Source organism: Vulpes vulpes, chromosome 13, assembly GCF_048418805.1.
Source record: "Vulpes vulpes isolate BD-2025 chromosome 13, VulVul3, whole genome shotgun sequence".
Lineage (NCBI taxonomy): Eukaryota > Metazoa > Chordata > Mammalia > Carnivora > Canidae > Vulpes > Vulpes vulpes.
Window position 1 is genome coordinate 19967823 of NC_132792.1, and position 22264 is coordinate 19990086.

A 22264-nucleotide genomic window follows, 5' to 3' on the forward strand; every position below is an offset into this window, starting at 1 on the left:
GAGAAAATAATAAATTTAAGCTCTTGACAGTAGTTCTGGAGGTAGGGAGTCTGGCCCCACACCAATTTAGGACCAAAATAAGGTCCCTTTGGGACCAGTGTGCTCCAATAGGAACTCAGCTGGTCAGCTTAGTTAGAAACTTCTCTGACTTGCAAAGTAGAGTTCTCCTAGTGTAAATGGTAAAGGATAGAACCTGAGCTCAGCCCTTTTTCAACCTTGAACAAGCTTCCTCATCTGTGCAGTGGGGATGTGATTACCCCGATGGGTAGGTGACTTAACCAGGTTGTTGTGAGGAGGCCCAAATAAGCTGCATGGAAACACTTCACAAGTAGTGTTTTGTTTGTTATTCTGCTGCTCAAAGGTAACTTGACATTTGTATTTGCCTTCAGTGGTTCCTTTCAAGCATGTTGACACTTGTGGTTTTTAAGTGACTCTGAGTGATTCTCACAGTAAAATGTACCTTCCTATGAAACCATTTTCTTTTTCTTTCTTTTTTTTTTTTTTGAAACCGTTTTCTAACAACGCATGAGAATAAAAACCATTGAACATACATTCATGTATACATACATCATTGTCCAGATGCCTATTGGTAAATGAGGCTGGGTTTTTTTCCCCTCACCATCGGGTAGCCCCCTTTTTCTTTGTTTTATAAAAATGGAATTTTTTTAAAAGATTTTATTTATTTATTCATGAGAGACACAGAGAGAGAAAGAGAGAGGCAGAGACACAGGCAGAAGGAGAAGCCGGCTCCATGCAGGGAGCCCGATATGGGACTCGATCCCGGGTCTCCAGGATCATGCCCTGGGCTGAAGGCAAGGGCTAAACTGCTGAGCCCCCAGGCTGCCCCACAATGGAATTTTTAGAGACATTATGCTTATCTAAATTTCAGTACTTCCAGCTTTCTTTTAAATCAGTGTCCTCTACATGATCTAAAAATATTTAATCAGCCTTAGGCAAACACAGCTAAAGAGATGGTAGCCATCTTTTCTGCTTCTCAGAATCAACCAAGTAAACCAGAAAGTTTGAGAATTCTATCTTTGAAACCGTAAGCGCATGGTTAGACATCATATTTGATCACATGGACAAAGAGAAATTTTATGTTTACGGACTGTAGTAGTTGAGGCTCAACTGGTGAATCATTCCCAGACTAGAGGATCAGTCAACGTAGAGCTTTGTTTGTATGTTGTGAATGTCAAGGAACATGGCATGTCTTAGGAAGACCTTCTGGCAAGGTTGACCTGCAGGACTAGTGCTTGCATCTTCCCCAGGCAGATTGGGAGGGTTGGGGGCGCATCCAGACCCCAGTCTCTGCCACTTGCCCTTGAACCTGACTTTGGTTTTCTGCAGCGTTCCCATCTTACCTTGCACTTCTCTCATTGTCTTCTTGGTTTGTCTCCCTTTTCCCCAGACTTCTCGGGCTTCCCGCTGGGCTGACCCTGACCACTTTGCCCAGCGACAGAGCTGCATGAATACGTTTGCCAGCTGGTTTGGCTACATGCCGCTGATCCACTCGCAGATGAGGCTCGACCCTGTCCTCTTTAAAGACCAGGTCTCTATTCTGAGGAAGAAATACCGAGACATTGAGCGACTTTGAGGAATCCAGCCAAGTGGGGGAGGGGAAGCGAGAAGGGACGGGGTCAAGCTGCTCTCTCTTCCCAGTGCAGATCTGCTCAGCAGCAGAGCCAGATTGTGCCAAGTATCCAAATAATCTTAGATGAACAGAATGACAAAAAAAGGAAAAAAGAAAAAAAAAAAAGGCCAATGAAAACTCGACTCCTGGCTCCTGGGACTGCACAGGACTGCTCCAAACTCACCTCACTGGCTTCTATGTCCCAAGACTAGGTTGTGTACAGTTTAATTATGGAACATTAAATAATTATTTTTGAAATGATTGCTATGCAGGTTTAAACTTTTTTAATGATCAAAACTATTAAAAACCAGAGTTCTTTCTTTAATCAAAATTGTGTTGGTTGTGAATATTTCAAAGCTGCTACTCTTCTTCCCACAAACTTCATTGTCCTTGGTCATGCAGGGTTTCCTGCGGTTACAAGTGCTCAAACTTCATGGAAGACACAAGAAGTCACTGCACCCAATGTCGAGAAATAATATCAAGCATAAGTTAAGACAAGTTCATTATTCCACTTTGCCAATACAAATTGTTTTCCACTTGGAATTTGCAGATCCACTTGAACTTCTATCTCTAATATGTTGCTGCATGAGAGAAAGTATTACGACCTCCAGGTAGACAGTTGTAACAGAAAACCTTATGTCTCAGATATAGAGGTGTGATAATCTTTTGCACTGGGGGTAGGGGTTGGCGGGGAGTTAATACCAAGAAAACACTAGTATAATTAAGAATGTTCAGTTTACACAAGGACCCATCCAGACAATCCACCAGCATATTAGCGAGATGGATATACTGACCCACAGCAGTAACCCAAGGCTCTTCAGGGATTGTGGGCTAGATTATGCATTTCACCATTGACACACAGCTGCTGAGAGCTGGGGAATGGCTTTGGTTTAGAGATGGGCGAACAGTGTGTCGGTGGTGGACCAGGAGTCACGAGATGAGCTCTTTATGTTTGCAGAAACCTCGAGTTTCAGAGGCTTCTCTGCTGAGAAGGTAGTACTCACGTATAAAGTGTCCCCGTGGAACACGAGCCTTGCTGAGAAGTCACTGAGGTTGACCTCACCACTGGGATCCTGATACCACTTGTGGGCAGACCTTGTTTTGAGCAAGAACTTGGCAAAAAAAATAATCAGAAACAAATGTGCATACTGCTTTCTGTCACTGTAATTTTTAAATTGGTAAAGAAGCTGAGTTGTGCTTCTTGTTAGAACATTTCTCTGCACATGCTGCTTTTAGTTTCTGGTTATTGTAAAACTGCAAGTACAAACGAAATGTATATATGTGTGTATACACACACACACACACACACACACACACACACACACGTCCCTTAACTCCCTTGTAAAAGATGAAGATTTCTGGTATTAAATGACTTCTTCTACTTGGAAGAGGCAAGAGAGAATAGAGGGGAAGGTTCGTGGGTCCTACAACCTCTTATTCTGAATAAACAAGAAGCACTTTAGATTTTTTCCCCATAAACTCTCATAGAGCTCATAAATGTATTCCAGCGTTGGCTGAGAAGACAATTCCATCACAGAATTATGTTCGAATCACTCCAAGTGCCTGGCTTAGGTCAGTGGGAGCCATAAATCCGGGAGACTTGAACTCATCTTGCTTTGTAGATGTCCTGAAGGGAGAGAGGGCTGGCAAGAGAGCAAGGAAGAAGGGCCTTGTGGACAGGAGAGAAACTGGGTGTTTGCAGAGGCCCAGAGAGGTGGCTGTGCTGCCTGGTAATGGAGTGAGGGCCGCCTGTGCGTGCAGATACTGCCTTGTGAGTGGCGTGTGGGCAAGGAAGTTCAGTGAAAGGAGGGCTTTCTCTGCAGCCTCAAATCTCAGAACAGTTCTCGAAGGTTCTCTGTCCTCCAGTTTGACCCAGTGTTAGCCCATTCTCAAACATGTGACATTTTCTCCTAAGAGGATGTGTTTCTCTTATGTGTGTGTTGAAAAATAATTCTTAAGTCCATGATACTTGCACTTTCTCTGATACAACTTCCTCTGAAATACCCAGTATAATAGATTCTGTGCCATTTGAGCTGCAGCTCCCAGCGACTTCCAGGGTTAGCAAGGAATCCTTCGTCACCTGGTCTTTGCAGATTCGTATTCAAATGAATGTTTTTAGGACTGCCAAATTATTCTTGTCTCTTCCTCCTTTGCAGAAATGTGAATGCAATGTTTTGTTCAACGACCCCCGAGCCAACTTGAAACTCGTGTTGTCACTTGGCTTGCAGAACCGTGTCCCTAATTGTACCAGTCACATGAATAGATTCAGGGAACCACTGTGCCAGATTTACCTGTCACAAAGCTCACAGGGTATATTCTCCACAAACTGTATGTGTTACATGAAAGAAAAAAAAAGACAGTAATTATAAATGAGAACAGGATCTGACACACTCAGCCCCTTTAAATCTCCATGGTTTCATTTCATGTCATTGTCTGAGCAAATCTCTTTGGGATGCCAGCTAGTGTGTTCTTTTCCCATTTGGAGCATACAGCTGGGAATTGAACAATGCTTAGCAAATCAGTGAGGCCCAATAGTAAGATGTAATTTTAATTCACTTAGGCAAGAGTTATATTTCACTGCAGCAAGTTGACAAATCGTAACCATCTCTGTAGGGTGTCAGGAGTTATCTCTCAGTCAAGTTTAATGATAACCAGGTGTCCCTAAGTGGGCCAACATGGATTGGGAAGAAGCCAAGGCCAGCGAATGCATTGCCAACCCTGTAATGAATTACATGCAGAAACTCCACTGAGGACTCCACCACTGACAATTTCTACACAACATCTTTTCCAGCTCCACATTAGGACATATGATCTTAAGAATAATTTTTTTAAGCTGGTTTATGTGTTTATGTGAAAAGGTTTATAAGTATCAAATCAAGTTTGCATATACATGGAATCGACCACCACCTTTGTTGAAAACGAATAACCCGACACAAGCTGTAGACAAAAACCCATGAAATAATCCTTGTAGTCATATCACAGAAGATCATGTAGCTGCGTGGGCCCACCTGAACATAGCACACTTCCCAAAGGATGCTTCAGAGGAAAGTGAATAAATGTCTCCTACCTGGAATCTTACGTGCATTACAGTTTAATTTCTTATTACAAATGGTGCTCAGAGAAGGACCGAGCTCGGTTGCTTCTTTCAATTTTTCTTTCGGAGTGATTTTTGTTTTTCATTTCCAGTAGGCGATATTAGCCTTTACTTTAGCGGTTCTGGATACCTGGTCACTTGAAGGCCTGTTACGCTGGTGGCCTTTCAAAAAGGTTACTCAACTTTAATTGAGGGTGAGATGAATGACTATGAATAGATCTGTATACTGCCTTTTTTTTTTTTTTTTTTGTCTTTTCAAAGTGAGCTCTTAAGAACTAATGAAATTTTAATCAAACCTGTTTGAAGGCCAGGAGTGGGGAAAAGACAGCTGTGCCCGTGAGAATCTAAGTAAGACTCTTGCTGGACAGCCTGAATTAAGGATGCAAGAGCCAAAGCAGACTTCCAGACCTGAAGGTATCCTACACTCCTTCCCTCCGGTCTCTGAGAGCTCCAGTTTTTAAAAGGACCAGTTATTGCCGTGAACTCCTCAATAAAAATGTCCCTGCATTCTAATAGTTAATATAATTGACATGCGGTGGTGCAGCAGAACTGGAATTGCTGAATTCATCTGCCTAGTGTCCATTTTCAGATGGCTTTGTCATTCTTGGCCAGATTTAAGCAAGAAAGTTTTACTGCCGGCCTCATTTTCTCAGGCATGCTTGAGGGCGACAAAGTTGTTTTGACTTTTCAGTGAATAAGCGTTACTATCAGACGGTGCTACACCTGTCTCCCTCAGTCTCAGAACTTCAGCATGCAGACATTAGATTATTTTTTCGACTCTGGGTCTACTTTTTAGAAATGGGTTCCAGCATCCTTCAGAACACAGCCTCTTCCATCAAGTCGGTAACCCTGTCTGGATGCTGAGCGTGGATAGAAAAGCTGTTATTTGCAATACAATCTCAACAACAAAGATGACTCCTGAAAACCTTTTTTTTTTTTTTTTACTCCTTTTCCAGAAATCAAAGAATTTTATCATCATGGTTTTTACTTAGCAGGGACTGTCTGTAGTTGTCAAGTCCCACCGTGTTCCATATTGGGAGCCTAGATGAACTCCCCAAAGTCAGGACCTCCAACGCCCAGTTAAGTAGAAGACGAAGTGTGGATCATCCTCCAGAACAAGAGGCAAGTAGCAACCATCAAGAAAGCCCTCCGATGAGCATGGTCTCACTCTTGTTTAAAATCAATCAAACTAGTCTTCCAGTCACTCTACTTTTGTAATAATTTGCCTCTTAGGCTTCAAAGGCCCTTTGATTTCCACAATAATTCTCTGTACTCCTACAGGGCGAGGTCTTTTTCTTTTCTGTTGTAAGATTACTAAATGGGGACCATGCAAATGACCTGGCTACCATGTAATGAGCCTTGTATGTTCACTTTGAGAGAAAAATACATGTGGGATATGGTGAGGGGTAGAGGAAGTGCACTGAAAACTGAAACTATTTTAGGCGGCAAATTGTAAAGCAAAAAAAAAGCAAAGAAAGTATACCGTATTTTGTATCCGATGTACACTTGGGATGGTTTTCTAAGATATTGCCAATGTCTTTGTAGTCTCCCCACAGGTCTCCTCTGGAGTGTTTACCCCATGTGTGATAGACTATTAATTACTTAGTGCAATGAAGCCCTGAAGTGTGTTGGAGAGAGCGTGTGCGAGAAAATACAAAGCCATAGATCTTGATTTACTTCACTGACCTGTGTAACTTTATGTCTGGGTTTTGCCATCCGAGATAGATTGTTTTATAGCAAGTGTCACCAAAGACTTTTTCCTTCCAATTTATAGAAGAAGAAAAAAAGATAAAATATTAATAAACGACATGACTTTTCATCGGCGCGGTGCTCATTCCATCTTTTCTGTTGATGACTGGAAGGTGTCAGTTCTCGGGGAGGGGGGGCAATTCTGTGTGCTGGGGGCAGCAGAGCTTGCGGGGAGCTTCTGGGGGAGGCAGGCTGCACCCACGTGGGCTGGGGGCAGGTCCCACTCTCCCCGCCTGGATGCAGCCCAGAGCCCAGCCTGGCGGGGAGCACGGTGCTGCCAGCAACCCAGCCATCTTCCAGGCCAGATGCAGCTGGTGCTGTTGGAAGCAGGCCAGGGTGAATGGTGGGGACATGGCCAGTTCCCAGCGTTCCTCCACACAGACGCTGGGACAGCGTGGCAGGGCCGGGCCCAGAGCATCTGGAGCCTGACAGCTGTGGCCATTACTCCCTTTGGTTTCAACTACTGTGTAGAGCTCATGAATTACTGGCTGGCGAAGCATTTATTAGACTGGCATTTCTCAAAAGAATGTATAAATGGTTCCAGGTGTGAGTGCAGCTCCATGCATCAGGACCACTGTAATCAGGTTTGTCCAGTAATGATCCTCCTTTCAATACCCCCTTCCCTCCTTCCTTTCTAGTGGCATCTCCTTCTCATCTCTCTTAGGCTCCTTCCACCCTCTTTCTTAGGGCATTTTTAGAGAAAAAAAAAAAACCATCTGCGACCGATGTCACATATTTGCAGGGAAGCATATGCCAAATTGCACTTGGAGATGTTGATTTGTTTTTGGCTATCAATCAAGTTTTACATTTTGTGTTTCAGTTTGTCCATCTGTAAAATGGTGACTTCAGAATATCTATTTACTAATATTTTCTGAAACACTACTGTAGACTCGGCCCCATGCTAGGTGCATCGGAGAGAATTAAAAAAAAAAAAAAAAATCCACTCCCTGTCCTCAAGCAAGGTGGGGAGAAGTCAGGGTCGGGTTGGACAAGGCAAGTCCAAGGCAAGTCCAAGGCAAGTCATCAGAGGAGTCTCAGCAAGGAATTTGCCAAGTCCTGGGTTCCACACTGGAACATGGTCGTGATGGTGCTACTTGTCAAATCTGGCCCTGCAACGTGACCGATGATAGAATCCCAAGTATGAGAGCACATTAGAAGGCTCACCGGAGAAGCAGCTGTAATTCAGTCCAACCCTACCTCACAGATAGGCAACGAATGCCATAGCATGCAAAAACACCTCGAGCAAACCTACTTAATAAATAAACAATGGTGTTGCTTTAGAATCTGAGCATTTCCACATCTGCTTACAGGCGACAACTAAAAGTTATTGGTGGACACTCGAGTCCCTCCATACCGGCCACCCTTAACATGATGCAGTCTTTCCGATTTGCAGGAACTCAGAGTAGGCTATGTTGCCTACTATCTGAAGCTCAGGTATGCTTTGGAGGATAGAGTGGAGGTGCTTGTCTACCAGGGTGGATCCAATGTTCGTGTTTGCTTTTGACCTCACTCAGATGAACTGCTCAGGTGCGCTGATTAAAGTCACAGTCTTTGGAACACGACCACCTGGGTTTGAATCTCGATTCTGCTCTTTAAAGTTTTTTTTTTTAATTTTTATTTATTTATGATAGTCACAGAGAGAGAGAGAGAGAGAGAGAGAGAGAGAGAGAGGCAGAGGGAGAAGCAGGCTCCATGCACCGGGAGCCTGATGTGGAATTCGATCCCGGGTCTCCAGGATTGCGCCCTGGGCCAAAGGCAGGCGCCAAACCACTGCACCACCCAGGGATCCCTCGATTCTGCTCTTAATAGTCCTGTGACCTTATGGAAATTTCCTCTCCTCTCTATGTCTCATTTCCTCAGAAATGTACTAGTCTGTCCCTCGTAGGGTTTTCACAAAGACGAAATAAATGAATAACATGTTCTTCAAATAGCATCCAGTATATAATGAGAAGTATGTAAGTCTTACCTATTATTAGCAAATATTTTGCCAAAGTGGTTTGTTTTAATAATCTTTTCCTTAACCTGTTAAAAAGGAAACATTCTAAGTTTAATGTTCAGGATATTAATACTGACCCAGATTAAACTGGACCTTTCAAGTGTCCCAGGCATCTCGTTTCCAACTTTAATAATATTTTAATGTCTGTCAACATGAAATCATCCTAGCATCCATGAACAAGCAATCCATCAGCAGAAATTACATAAAGTCAAGTTTTTATTTTTTGGATTAACTTCTTTGGGGAATAGTATGGTTTCTTTTTTTAAAAATTCTCATTTAACATAATATAGTTAAGGTGCCTCAGGACTAAAATGAAGTTTAGGTGCCAATTATTAGTGTTTCTTTTCTGGTGGCTTCAATTACATGAAGAAAGTGAACATGTTCTTGCCAATATGTAAATGATTTGCCAAGTTTGAATTTCTTTTCCAACCTATACTGCAAATAACCTGGTTTCCTTGGCTAACTCTACTTGTAAATCAAACCTAAAATGTGTCTTTTATCAGAGAGGATCAGTTATCCCATCTCAGAGTAGAGAAAAAACAGTTAAGCTATGAAGAGGGAGATTTGGAGGCTATTTGCACTGCTCCCCAAAGACCCGTATATACACGTTATTTTATAGCACGCTTTTTAAAAACTTAATATATAGCAAACATATTTCCACGTCATTACATCATCTATAACCATCAAACTGTAATGAATGCATAGTACTCCATTGTATTGCTCTTCTATATTTTCTTTACTCAATCCCTAACTGTTGGAAATTTAGGTGTTTTAAAATTTCTCACATTACAAATATTGTAGTCAACATTTGATCAATGTGAGCCATGCTATGATAAATATTCCTAAAGAAAAATCTTTGTTCACATCCATGACCAGTTTCTTAGGATGAGTCATAGACATAAAACCGGCACGTCAAATATTAGAAATATTTTAAAGATTTTTGCTACATATTCACAGGACATTTCAATGTATTGTAATTCCTACTGAAAGGAAAAGTGAATTAACCTAATAAAAAGCTACATGAAAAATCTCATAACTGTACTTTGGCAGCCATAATGTTTTTAAAAATTGGGGTCCATGAGGGCAAAATTAACAAAAGGTCATCTTCAGTGGTTAAAAAAAAAAAGTCCCCTGGAGGGACTAATTTACTGGTATGAGCCCTCTTGTTGGATGTTGGGAAGTTTTTTCTAGGTAACATGTCCCTTCTGTATCATCTTCGGGTTGCAATAGAGAGTAAAAGTGAAGCTTCCTTCTCAAATATTTTCCTCTTCCTTCTGGTAAGATCCATATCAATTAAGTTTTAATAAAAGCATTTTCAACATCATCCTCCACCGCAGCTAGTGCCTCTCATTTACCAGTAGCAGCCTGCTTTTCCTCTTTCTCTCTGAAACTCATGACTTTATTTTTTTTTTATTTTTTATTTTTTTTAAAGAGAATCCTTATCTGTTTTAGAGATATACATTCAAAGATTTACAGATGAAATGAGAGGATGTCTGAGATTTTTTTTTTTAATTTTTTTTTTAATTTATTTATAATAGTCACAGAAAGAGAGAGAGAGGCAGAGACACAGGCAGAGGGAGAAGCAGGCTCCATGCACCGGGAGCCCGACGTGGGATTCGATCCCGGGTCTCCAGGATCACGCCCTGGGCCAAAGGCAGGCGCCAAACCGCTGCGCCACCCAGGGATCCCTGAAACTCATGACTTTAATGATGCTGTCCTCCACTCAACCCTGCTCCTCCTGACTCCAGGGAAGGATGTATGTACCTGTCAAGTCATTGAGACCCAATTCTAGATCATCTGTTGGTACCTTAAGAGGGAGGTACCATCTTTCCTCTAGCATTATTATGTGCATAACACAACACAGTAAGCTCTACAACTAACAGGATAACAAGGCCAAAAGTGCTGGAGAGTAGAAATTTCACATGTCTTAGGGGAGACTTTATGGAAGATGTGTGAGATTTTAAGAAATAAATAACCATTTAACTATTAGACAAGGTGGGAAAAACACCGTTTTTAAAGGGTGTTCTTATGAACTCAAACACCCTCCTCAGAAGTGTGTACAGAGGAAACAGTGAGAGCCTAGATCTGTGTGAAAGGCATCATCATCATCACACAAAGACACGGTTGGTTCAGTATGATATAGGTGGTAATAATAATAATAGTAATAACTTCAATGAATCCCTTTCTCTTTTCTCCTAATGCAAAATTTTCAGTGCAAATTACTGAAATTGTGGATCATATCTGATTCTACTGCACTCACCAAAGTAAGCAGAGGGTAGCAGAAAGCATGGCACTGGAGACTTTTGAAATGGGAAAATTGACTTCCACTTCTGGTTGGGATGTAGAAAGTTGCAGGAGATTGTCACATTCATGCTTACAATGAATGCTAAGTTCAATAAGTTGTAATATCGTGGTATTTTAAATCCTGGCAGAGAGCCGCAGATGCAAAGAAATTTAAGTGAGCTAAATCTTAGGAAGAGATGATCCATTCCTGAGAGAAGGGCATCCTATGGCTGCTTTCATGCTAGCAACACCAGATTGTTACGTCATCAGAGAGCAGGTTAAGGAGAAACCAGGTAAACTGCTAAAGGACTTTAAGCAGTCATGGCAGGCTGGCATGAGGGACTCAATTCCTAGGTGACCCAGTCACAGATTGATCCACACCTACCTGCCATTTCTTCCCATGACAGCCTTATGAATTGTATGCAGAAGGAAACTGAATGCAGGACAGGAGAACTCAGAGAAATCCCCTTGAGACACCCTGGGTCTTCACTGGCTAGAGGACCATACCGACCAATATCTGAGAAAAATAGAAAATCCTTTCCATCCCAACATGTAGAGAATCATCATACTGTAAGTCAGTGGCCCACTAAAGATCAGGAGAAGAGCAGGAAAGCTATGATCACCCAAAAGCACACAGGAGAGACCCCTTCAAGATTCACTGGACTTCTACTTGAGTGTGTGGCCATGACCAACCAAAGGCTGGGGGAAGGGCAAGAAAGTTAAGAAAAATCCCCCTGAGGTTCATGGGACCCTCACCAAGGGCAAAGCAGAAACCCCTCAAATTTTGAAAGCAAGGCATGAAAGTTGGGAAGGTCCATTCAAGGTATATAGGGCCTCTATCAAATGCAAGTTAATGGCTTATTGGGGGCTGGGGACAGGGCAAGAGAGCAGAGATAAATGCCCAGAAGTACATAGAACTATCTCTCTGGCCAGAATGTGAAGAAAAGGGAACTCTTGTACACTGTTAGAGCAAACGCAAATTGCCATAGTGACTATGGAAAACAGTATGGAGGTTCCTCAAAATATTAGAAATAAAACTACTATATGATTTGGCAATCCCATTTATGAGTATATACCTGAAGGAAATGATATCACTTTCTGGAAGAGATTTCTACACCCTCATGTTCACTGTAGCATAATTTACAAGAACCAAGATAGAGAAATAATATAAGTGACCATCAATGCATGAATGGATAAAGAAAATGTAATATACACACATATAAAATATAATGTTACATACAATATTTTGTATATAATATATATTAATATAGGTAATTATTATATGACATTATTCAGCCTTAAAAAATAAAGAAAACATGACATTTGCAACAACATGGATGAACTTTGAAAACATTGTACTAAGTGAAATAAGTCAACATAGAAAGACACTATGTATGTTCTCACCTATATGTAGAGTCTAAAAAAACCATACTCATAGGATTAGAGAATAGAATGGTGGTATTAGGGGTTGGGGGTTATGGGATAGGGAAATGAGTGAAGATAATCAAAGGTAAAAACTTCCAGTTATTAAATGAGTAAATTCTGGGGATATAATGTACAACATGATGACTATAGTTGACACTATTATACTGTATATTTGAAAGTTGTTAGTAGAGATCTTAAAACTTCTCACTACACACAAACAAATGTAATTATGTGAGATGATAACTAAATTTTTTGTGGCAATACTTTTGCAATATATGCATATATCAAATCACTACATTGTACTTACAGTTACATTACATCATACACCTTAAACTTACACAATGTTATATGTCAATTATATCTCAATGAAGCTGGGAAAAAAATAAGTTCAACAAGTCAACATCAATGGCTTTTAAGGAAAGATTGGAAACGATCTTGACTTTGGCCTTAGAGTAAGCAAAAATTTCTAAGGATTAAAAAGAAAACTATCAACTATAAAAGTAAAAAAAAATATCTCCATTAAAATAAAAGTTTTTGTTTATCCAAAGACACCAGTAAGAAAATATTTTTATGAAGTTTGAAATAGGCAAAACTAATATGTGGTGATACAAACAAGAACAGTGGTTCCTTCTGGATTGGAGTAAGGATGAGAATAACTAGAAGGGAGTATGAGGGAACAGCCTAGGGTCATGGATATCATTCTATATTGTGAAACAGGAGTTGATTATATCAGTGTGTATAATTTCCAAAACCAGAATTGTACACATAGTATGTGTACATTTTATTGTATGTTATTTATATATCTCAATTTTTTTTAAAAATGTTGAGAATATGTAAACTCACTAGCAATAAAGTAAACGCAGTTTTGAAAAAACAATTAAAATAGGGTGTGAAGACTCCAACCGTGGCTAATGGGGGCCTCAAATATTGGCCAATGGGAATACAAAGTTGTGCCTTTCCTAAAATCAGAGTGCGTGCACCATAGTAAGACATTTGGCATTTAGGAATGTAGGTTTTAGGCTACTATGAGATGGTAGAGCAATTGTTTTTCCACAGTTTTGGGTGTCAGATTCCTCTGAAATTCAATCAGAGCTATGATCTCTGACCCAGAGAAATGCATAAGCTACACACACACAATATTTGACATACTATAAAAGAGCTCCCTGAACTCCCTAAAGGCTATCCATTGGCTCCTATGATTCCAGTGACACCAGGATAAGAAAGCTTCCCTAAATCCTCAAAGCCTTAGAAAGTTACTGCACACACACACACACACACACACAAACCTACCTTTTACTAAATAAGGCAGTCATGTTTCTTAAGTGCTCTTTCCTAACCAGGTTACAATTTTGTGAGGATATTTCATCCTCCAGTTTATGACATTTGCATTAAACGTAACATGTCAAACCCCAGCAAACCTTCTGCTGCCATTTGCTATTCAAACTGATGGGAGCACCCAAGGTTAATGAAAATCATCAGTTACCTGTGGTCCTAAAATGGAGTTGAATTCATTGGCCTGAGGATTCTTGCTTGGAAAATGAACCCAACTCTAAATGCGAGTTACTCTGAGTCAAAGGATCAACCAGCGAGAAGATATTACCAAGAACATGATTCATGACATAGAACCACTTAGTAAAAACAAATACCTGCAAGGCCGTGGTATGTAAAACTGCTCCTGGAGATGGGAGAAGAGGCCAGGGCTATGGGTTGGTAGACATTTTGTATTTTTGAAAGACGTGGAAAATTATCTTTGACTAGCTCATTTGTTTTTCCTCATGATCCCAAATGCTTGGACTAGCTCTGATTTTGACTATTTATGAATGGATATTACCTGACCCAGTTTTTCCAGTAAATGGGTATGATATTCCACCCCCTTCCTTAGGTGAGGAAGAGAACATTCAGATTTTTAGGGTATCATATCTACAACCTGTTTTCAACTTTTTTGAAGAAAAAATCTCTTAAGCCAAGCATATCTCAGAAGCATTTCATGCTAGTTTCTTCTTTTCACTCCCTAACTCCTTATTTATAGCTTCTAGATATTGGCAGGAACAAATTCCTACAGCTATTTTTTGCATAACATTGTCTAAATACTTTATTTTGAGGCCCCTTTTTTTCCATCAACTCATAGTGTCTGCAAAAATAAAGCCTTAAGCTGCTTAAAGGCAACGACTCTGCAATATATCACTGAATCTTTAATTATAAAACAACTGTCCTCATGTTATTTAGATGAATACCCCAGGCATTGTACATGGATGCTAAAAATTACTCCCAAGATGGCCATCCAAAAGCTAGGTACCCTTAGATCATCAGGTCACAGATCATAGAGGAGAATCACACCCACTACATTGCTCTAGGTGGGTTGTGGCTATTACATGAAAACTGGGATTACCTTATTCAGTTATGCTTATTCTATTGTAACCTTCCAGAGTAATACTATATTCTTATGTGAAGTTAGGACCTCAGTTGAGGAGTGAGGTCATTCATGATATGAATGAATAAAAACACAAAGGAAATGGAAGCATGTGGGTGAGTCCTGGGGAGGCATGAGTTAACAGCCTACCCCTCTTGGTCCTGACCAATGATTCCTGAATTTATCTGGCTATCAGCTCTACCAAAGGAGATTTACGAATATACATAAAGGTCTGAGCGCATGTCCAGAGTCTATTCAATAAGCCTGGGGTGAGTTTTATCATCTAAATATTTTAAAATATGACCAGAAATGTCTTTTCTTTCTGAAATGTACGTATTTATTTGAGAGAGAGAGGGAGAGGACAGAGAGGGAGAGAGAGAGAGAGAGAGAGAGAGAAATCCTCAAGCAGACTCCCCACTGAGTATGGAGCTCAACATGGGGTATGATCCCAGGACCCTGGGATCATGACCTGAGCCAAATTCAAGAGTTGGACAATCAACCAACTAAACCACTGAGAGACACCCCATGACCAGACATTTTGGATACACAGTCACATTTACTATTACTTCCTACACCAGAGTCCATAATCCTTTTGTGACTTTAATAAAAGCTATGGGCCAATTTTGTAAAAAAGTGCATATGTACTAAAAAAAGAAAAAAATGTGGAGTGGTTCATCTAAATAACACATCTGATCACATCTCTCTGTTGCCCACAAGCACTCAAGAATTCTCTTATTGCCTAGGGTTTTCAGATTCTCAAACTATTTTACATGGTTTTGTAGGTCTCCCATAATCTCACTACTGAAGCTTCTTGTGTCCTACTAAGTTTCCTTTTCCTGATTGTTTGTTTTTAGCCTTGTGGCCTTTGCTCATGTTGTCCCTACTGCCTGGGATCCTATTCTATCTAATTTTTCATTGATTCTTTAAGAGTAAACTCAGCCAATTCTTCCTCCTGAACTTCCAATCCATTCTCCCTGGTCCCCTTTCCAAATGGTCCCTTCACCTGTTCTACCATAGTATCTTGTGCATTATTTCTTTCATAGCACATACCACACTATGCTGGAGTTTTCTGCTTAGGTGCCTATCTGTCACAGATGGGGAGATAAGTGAGGGCAAAGAAGATATCTTGGTCATTTGGTGTACCACTAAATAGATAGTTGGGATTTGAGTTCTTTTTTTTTTTTAAGATTTTATTTATTTATTCATGAGAGACACAGAGAGATAGAGAGAGAGGCAGAGACACAGGCAGAGGGAGAAGCAGGCTCCATGCAGGGAGCCCGATGTGGGACTCAATCCTAGGTCTCCAGGATCACAACCTGGGCTGAAGGCGGCGCTAAACCACTGAGCCACCTGGGCTGCCCGGGATTTGAGTTCTTAATTGGATCTGGGACTGCTCGTGACACTTATTATCTTTTTCTACGCTCTATCCCTTCTGCTTCCTGGTCCTCATCCTTCTGCCCTACAGAATCCCACACTTTCAAGTCTAACCTGATATATTAGCTGCTCAAATACACTGGAGTGTGTATGCAGTTCTCTCAGTGGGCTCTTCTGGGCTGGGGCTCAAGCTTCAGTGAAGCCTGAGTATAGTTCTAATTTCTTAATTTGGCTCAATTGCTTTCCTGCTGCAAAACCTAAAGAGGATAATGATTTCCTGAGCCAAACGGTTAGGACCAATGGCCTGGAGGTCTGGACTCAAAGAAAGCAGCCTCCAGGGCCATCTTTGGGAAACTTCAGTTGGATAAACTTTAAACATTGCTTCAGTTGGATAGTCAACTGACTTCTTAACAGAATGCATGGAATCCAGAAGACAATGGAAGAAATCTTTATGTTTCTGAAAGAAAACAATGCCAACATAGAATGCTTCACCCTGAAAAAATACCCTTCACAATTGGCAATGAATTAAGACATTTCCACACCAACAAAAACGAAACTGATTTCCAGCAGGCCTGCATGAAATAAGTTGAGTATTCTTAAAAAGAAGACTCCATTTGCAAACCTAAAATGCATAAAGTAATGAAAGAATATGTTCATTAATTCAGACAGTACTATTTCATGTACACTTTAAGGGAAGATTCTACTATGTGTCCATCTTTGCCTCCAAACACAATCTTTGAATTCAGGGACACTGTTCTTCACCTTTACTCATTCCATTCAGGGCTAACCCTTTTTCTTTCAACACGCCAGGCAAATTTCTGCTTCAGGGCATTTGCATTTTCTGTTCCTTCTACCTTGAGTGTTCTTCCTCCAAGATGTTTTCATGGTTGGCTCTCTCACTTTTTTCAGATTTTCACTTGTTACCTTTCTGACCACTATATCTAAAATGTCAAACCCCTCATGCAGACTTCCTATCCCTTTCCTATTCTCCTTCTTCTTTAGAACCCACCACTGTATAATGTATACAAATTTTTCTTAATGTTATCATTTCTCCACTCTAATGAAGTATAAATTCTAAGGAGGTGTTTTTATCACTTCTGTATATCCATTATTGCATCCCTAGTGTCCACAGTAATAGTAGTCTACTCAATAAATACTGTTGAATTAATGAATGAGTTGAACACAGTGGGAATCCTATGGCTTATATTTGAAAGAAAAAAAAAGAAGTGTAAATGTAATAGGAAGATAACACCTTCTGGATTTTCAGAAGATAGTGAGGTCCCAACTGGTTGGTGAAACCTCCAAGGCCTTGGTACTGGAGCTGGATCTTAGAGGATGGAAAGATGGTGGATGGAGATGGGGATTTGTGGGATTTCAGGTACAGGTGGATTCTTGAGTAGGAGCTGGAGAGGGAAATGTGGAGGATCATGAGAAGGTCTGTGTGAATAAATATACACAGAGTAGGATTAGGTGAGGCTGGGATGTCAGGACACAGAGGTTCTCAAGTTCTAAGACAGGGATTGGAGTCTACTGTCATAGGAAAAGAGGACTCACTGAAGTTTCCCAAGCAGGGACAACAGAATTGAAGCTGTGCTTTATGGATATCAATTCATTCTATCAGTAGAATGGTTTGGACAGCAAAGATATGGCAGGTGGATAGACCAGTGATGAGGCTATTTTAATAATCCAAGCAAGAGTTAATGAGGGTTTGAATTAGGGTGACAGCAAACAGAATAGAGAGGAAGAGGTAGAAAAAAGAGGAGTTGAGGAGGTGGAACTGACAGGTCTTGACAGCTGATTAGGAATGGTGGGCGACAGAGAAGGACTCCTTCATCCTCACTGTGCGGCTTCAAGCTTGAGTGACTGACAGACGATGAAAGCATTAATAGAGTAAAAGAATTGAGAGGGGGAAACAACTTGAGGATGGAGCTGGGATTTAGGTTTTTGACCGAATCTGGGACTGCTCATGGCACCTTTATCTTTTTCTACGCTCTACCCCTCCTGCTTCTTGGGCCACATCTTCTGCCCTATGGAATCCCACACTTTCAAGTCCAACCTGATATGTTCGTTGCTCAAGTGCAGTGGAGTGTGTATGGAGTTCTCTCAGTGGGCTCTTCTGGGCTGGGGCTCAAGCTTCAGTGAAGCCTGAGTATGGTTCTAATTTCTTCATTTGGCTCAATTGCTTTCCTGCTGCAAAATCTAAAGAGGATAATGATTCCCTGAGCCAAAGGATCAGGACCAATTGCCTAGAGGGCTGGGCTCGAAGAAAGCAGCCTCCAGTGCCAAGGCATCTGCAGGAAGGAGCTAGAGCTTCCCCAGCGTGCCCCCACGTCACCCCTAGGGATACTCAGCAGCTGAAAGCACAAGGTTGGCAATCATGATAGTTTCCTCCTGAGATGCTTGTCAATAACTTGCTGAGCTTTTGTTAAGAGTAATGTATCTACTTTAATGAGAAACAAAATAGTTTGTAATGAAATAGTGGCTTCTAGCATTCCTGGAATAGCCCCAGCTATATTTAATGTATAAAAAGGAGGGACAAGGGAGGAGATTTTTAAAAAGATTTTATTTGTTTGAGAGAGAGAGAGGAAGATAACTCACGAGTGGGAGGTAGGGGCAAGGGCAGAGGGAGAGGCACAAGCAGGCTCCCCATTAAGCCCAACTGGCCAATCCCCAGGACCCGGAGATAATGACCTGAGCCAAAGTCAGACACTTACCTGACTGAGCCACCCAGGTGCCTTGAGGGGATGGTTTTGATACAGAAAGACCCTACTTGATGTTAGTAACTTATTCTTGAAAATTCTAGGAAAGCCAGAATTCCTATATTGTAGCCTTAAAAAAAAAAAGATTTTATTTATTTATTCATGAGAGACATGGAGACAGAGGCAGAGGGAGAAGCAGGCTCTATGCAGGGAGCCCGACATGGGACTCGATCCCAGGACTCCAGGACCATGCCCCAGGCTGAAGGTAGGTGCCAAACCGCTGAGCCACCCAGGGGTCCCCCTATTGTAGCCATTTTTAATTACTTATAAGAATCTCACTATTTAAAGAAACTAGGCTACACTTGTGTAAGGCAAAAGTTGTTTAACAGTGTGACTAACCATTTTCTCACTTTCTTGGCTTGTTGGTTTTAAAGTTTCTTCATATAAGAAATAGTGAGGTAGATGGGAAAGAGCCTGGGCACTGTGTATGAGCAAGACCTGGTTCATGTTCTAGTTGGACCACCATAGTGGGTATAGTTGATTGCCTATTTCACATACTTTGTCTTCCCCCTTAAGAAAGTAGCACTTTTGTGATTCAGGAATATGACCGATTGGCTCTAGATAGTTCTATCTCACTTTGACAATGATTGGTTCATGAATGGACTTAGGAACCAAAATTGTGCCCTGAGAAATGAAGAGAGGCCTGCTGGGGAATGCTAAGAAAACTCTTGCTCACTCTTCAAGGACATCTTCTTAAAGTGGCTCGTACTACTAATTGTGAAGTAGGAGCCACCATCCTATGGGTATGAAAGGAACTGCCTTTAGGATGACCCTGAACTATGAATGTCTGGCAGAAGGAACGTGAATCCTTGTGCACACTTTGGAGCTTCCAGATGGAATAACCCTAAATTATATACCATTTCTGGACTTGCAGGTTTGTGAGCCAGTAAATTTCCTAACTGTTTACAGCTGTTTGAATCCTCACTACTATTATTTGCCGCTGAAAGCAGCTTAATTGATAACAGCCACTTACTAGTTTGGGATTTAGGCAAGTTGCTTCCCCATGTAAGTCTCAGTATTCATACCCAGAAAAAGGAAAAAGAAAAGGAATGGAGAGTTTTGGGAAAGATGTCAACAATCCATCTGTTGAGTCGTGGTGCTTGGGACCATCAAAGTTGACTTTTCTCATGTTGCATTTCCTCTGAAAGCCATGGATTCTTCCAAATAAGTTGCGAGGTTTCTAGCTGGACAAGACTCAATAGCATGACAACATAATTGGCATCTTTTGCTTCAGAGATGAGAAGCAGCATCTTCTTTTTCTGTTCTTAATTCCTAAATGGCTCTGGTCCTGACTTCTTCTATGGGTGTTAGACAAAATTGTTGCTGGACTCCTGTTGCCTTTGCCTCAGTGACCTTTCATGCAAGAATCTTCTGAGCCTCATGGAGGACAAAGAGTTGGGAGTCCACTTAGCTTCCAGACCTGCTCGGGTGACAAGTTTCTGTGTAGTCACAATACATATGTGTCTGGATGTTGTCCAAGACCCACTTTCATCAAAACCTGGGTGTCAACTGCTCCAGTTGGAGCAGCTGCTCCATTTATTCTTGTATTCGTTCATCAAATAATTACTGAACACCTACTGTGTAACAGACACTTCTCTAGGTCTTGGGATTGTATTAGTTTGTTAGGGCTGCCATAACAAAATACCACAGACTGGGTGGCTTAAACAACAGAACTTTATTTTCTCATGGTTCTGCAGGCAAGAACACTGAGACCAAGATACCAATTGGCAGGACCAATTTCTTCTGAGGCCACTCTCCTTACCTTGTCAATGGCCATCTTCCCTTTCTGTCATCACATGGTCTTCCCTCTGTGTGGGCACATGTCTGTGTCCAAATTCCCTATTCTTAGAAGGACACCAGTTATATTGGATTAAGGCCTACTGTAAATAACTTATTTTGGGGTACCTGGATGTCTCAGTCATAGGAGCACATGACTCTTGATCTTGGGTTGGTGAGTTCGAGCCCCACATTGGGTATAAAGATGACTTAAAAATAAAATCATAAGGGAAAAAAAATCCTCATTTTGATTTCATTACTTCTTTAAAGACTTTGTCTCCAAATATATTGACATTCTGAGATACTGGGGTTTAGGGCTTCAACATATTGATTTTAGTGGAACACAATTCAGGCCACAACAGTTGAGATATAGCTGGGTACAAAAGTGACACTTCCTGAGAGGCAGCTTCCTTTGAGTGTGAGCAGTTTGCCCATGATGCTCTCTTGGTTTGTTCCCTGGGCCACCTCTCCGTGAAGTGATAGACTGCAGGCTGGCAAACAGAGCAGCAAAGGAGCTCTTCTAGATGGGGTCTGGATCCCTCCTCTTCTTTGCAGGGAACTCTGATCCTTTACAAATATATGCCATTACTCACTGACAGTACATCCTATTACTGTTTTTGCTGATTCTATGCAAAGTGATAAATTTAGCCTAAGTCTTTCTGAGTTGTAGGTAAAACGCATTTAGAATTACAGATGAAGAAATAGCAAGCTGTCTGCAGAAATGTATTCAGTGGCAGGATGACTATAATCCATGGAGATAATGTTCACCTGTAGCTATAACACAGTTACAGATCGCCCTCATTAAGCATTTGTTCTATTACGGGCTTTATGCTGAATTGGTTATGTGTGCCACCTCGTTAATCCACAAACAATGCCTTGATATCAACATTCCCATTTTTTAGATGGGAAAAAATTGACACCTAGAGAAGTGAAATTACTTAGCACAGACTTGGGCCCTGGTCTACCTGGTCCCAGTGCCTGTGCTATTACCCACCAAGCATTACTGCTAAGGCAAGGTGGCATTGTTTTTTTTTTTGTTTTGTTTTGTTTTGTTTTGTTTTGTTTTTTTTTAGGGAAGTATTGGGGGCATGGGTAGGAAGTGATAGCTAGTGATGGTCTGCTGAACTTTGTATAACCAGAGCTGGAAGGTACTGATGAGATCATCCAATCCTCCCTCAAAGGTGTGTACCTTGGGTGTATTAAAAAGTTAGAATGAGGGGCACCTAGGTAGCTCAGTGGCTGAGCATCTGCCTTTGGCTTCGGTTGTGATCCGGGATCCTGGGATCAAGTTCCGCATCAAGCTCCTTGCAGGGAGCCTGCTTCTCCCTCTGCCTATGTCTCTGCCTCTCTCACTGTGTCTTTCGTGAATAAATAAATAAAATCTTTTTAAAAAAAAGTTGGAACTATGTAATTCTGGTTTTCTGATTCCAAATCTAGCATTCTTTAGTCTATCCCCTTGAGGCCCCTCTGATTCTTCATCTACCATATAATAATAACAACACAAAACCATATTGTTATTTTTAAAGTGCCTTTCTGTTCTCATAATGATTTCACCTACTTAAAATTAAAACAAAACAAAGCAAAACAATAGGCTTTAATTGGCTAAGCAGGAAATGCCCTGGGCTCTTCCAGGCAAAGAGAAATTTAACCATGCTGAAGGGAAATGTCTCAGCAGTCATGTTTCTCAATAATAATTTGGGGTTGTTTTTATTCTGGATCCCGGTCGTGAAGATTGACTAGAAGGAGCAGACCGTAACTCTCTTGGTCA

General features: G+C 41.1%; 1 protein-coding gene across 1 annotated transcript in view; it reads left to right on the top strand.

Annotated features, from left to right (window-relative positions):
- EXT1 (exostosin glycosyltransferase 1) overlaps positions 1 to 1961 on the top strand; it is a 285234-nt gene extending 283273 nt beyond the window's left edge. Inside the window, exon 11 of the mRNA XM_025993374.2 lies at positions 1409 to 1961. Coding sequence (XP_025849159.1) covers positions 1409 to 1594 — 186 coding nt within the window. The 3' untranslated portion in view covers positions 1595 to 1961. The remainder of the gene's footprint in view (positions 1 to 1408) is intronic.
- Positions 1962 to 22264: the final 20303 nt, after the last annotated feature.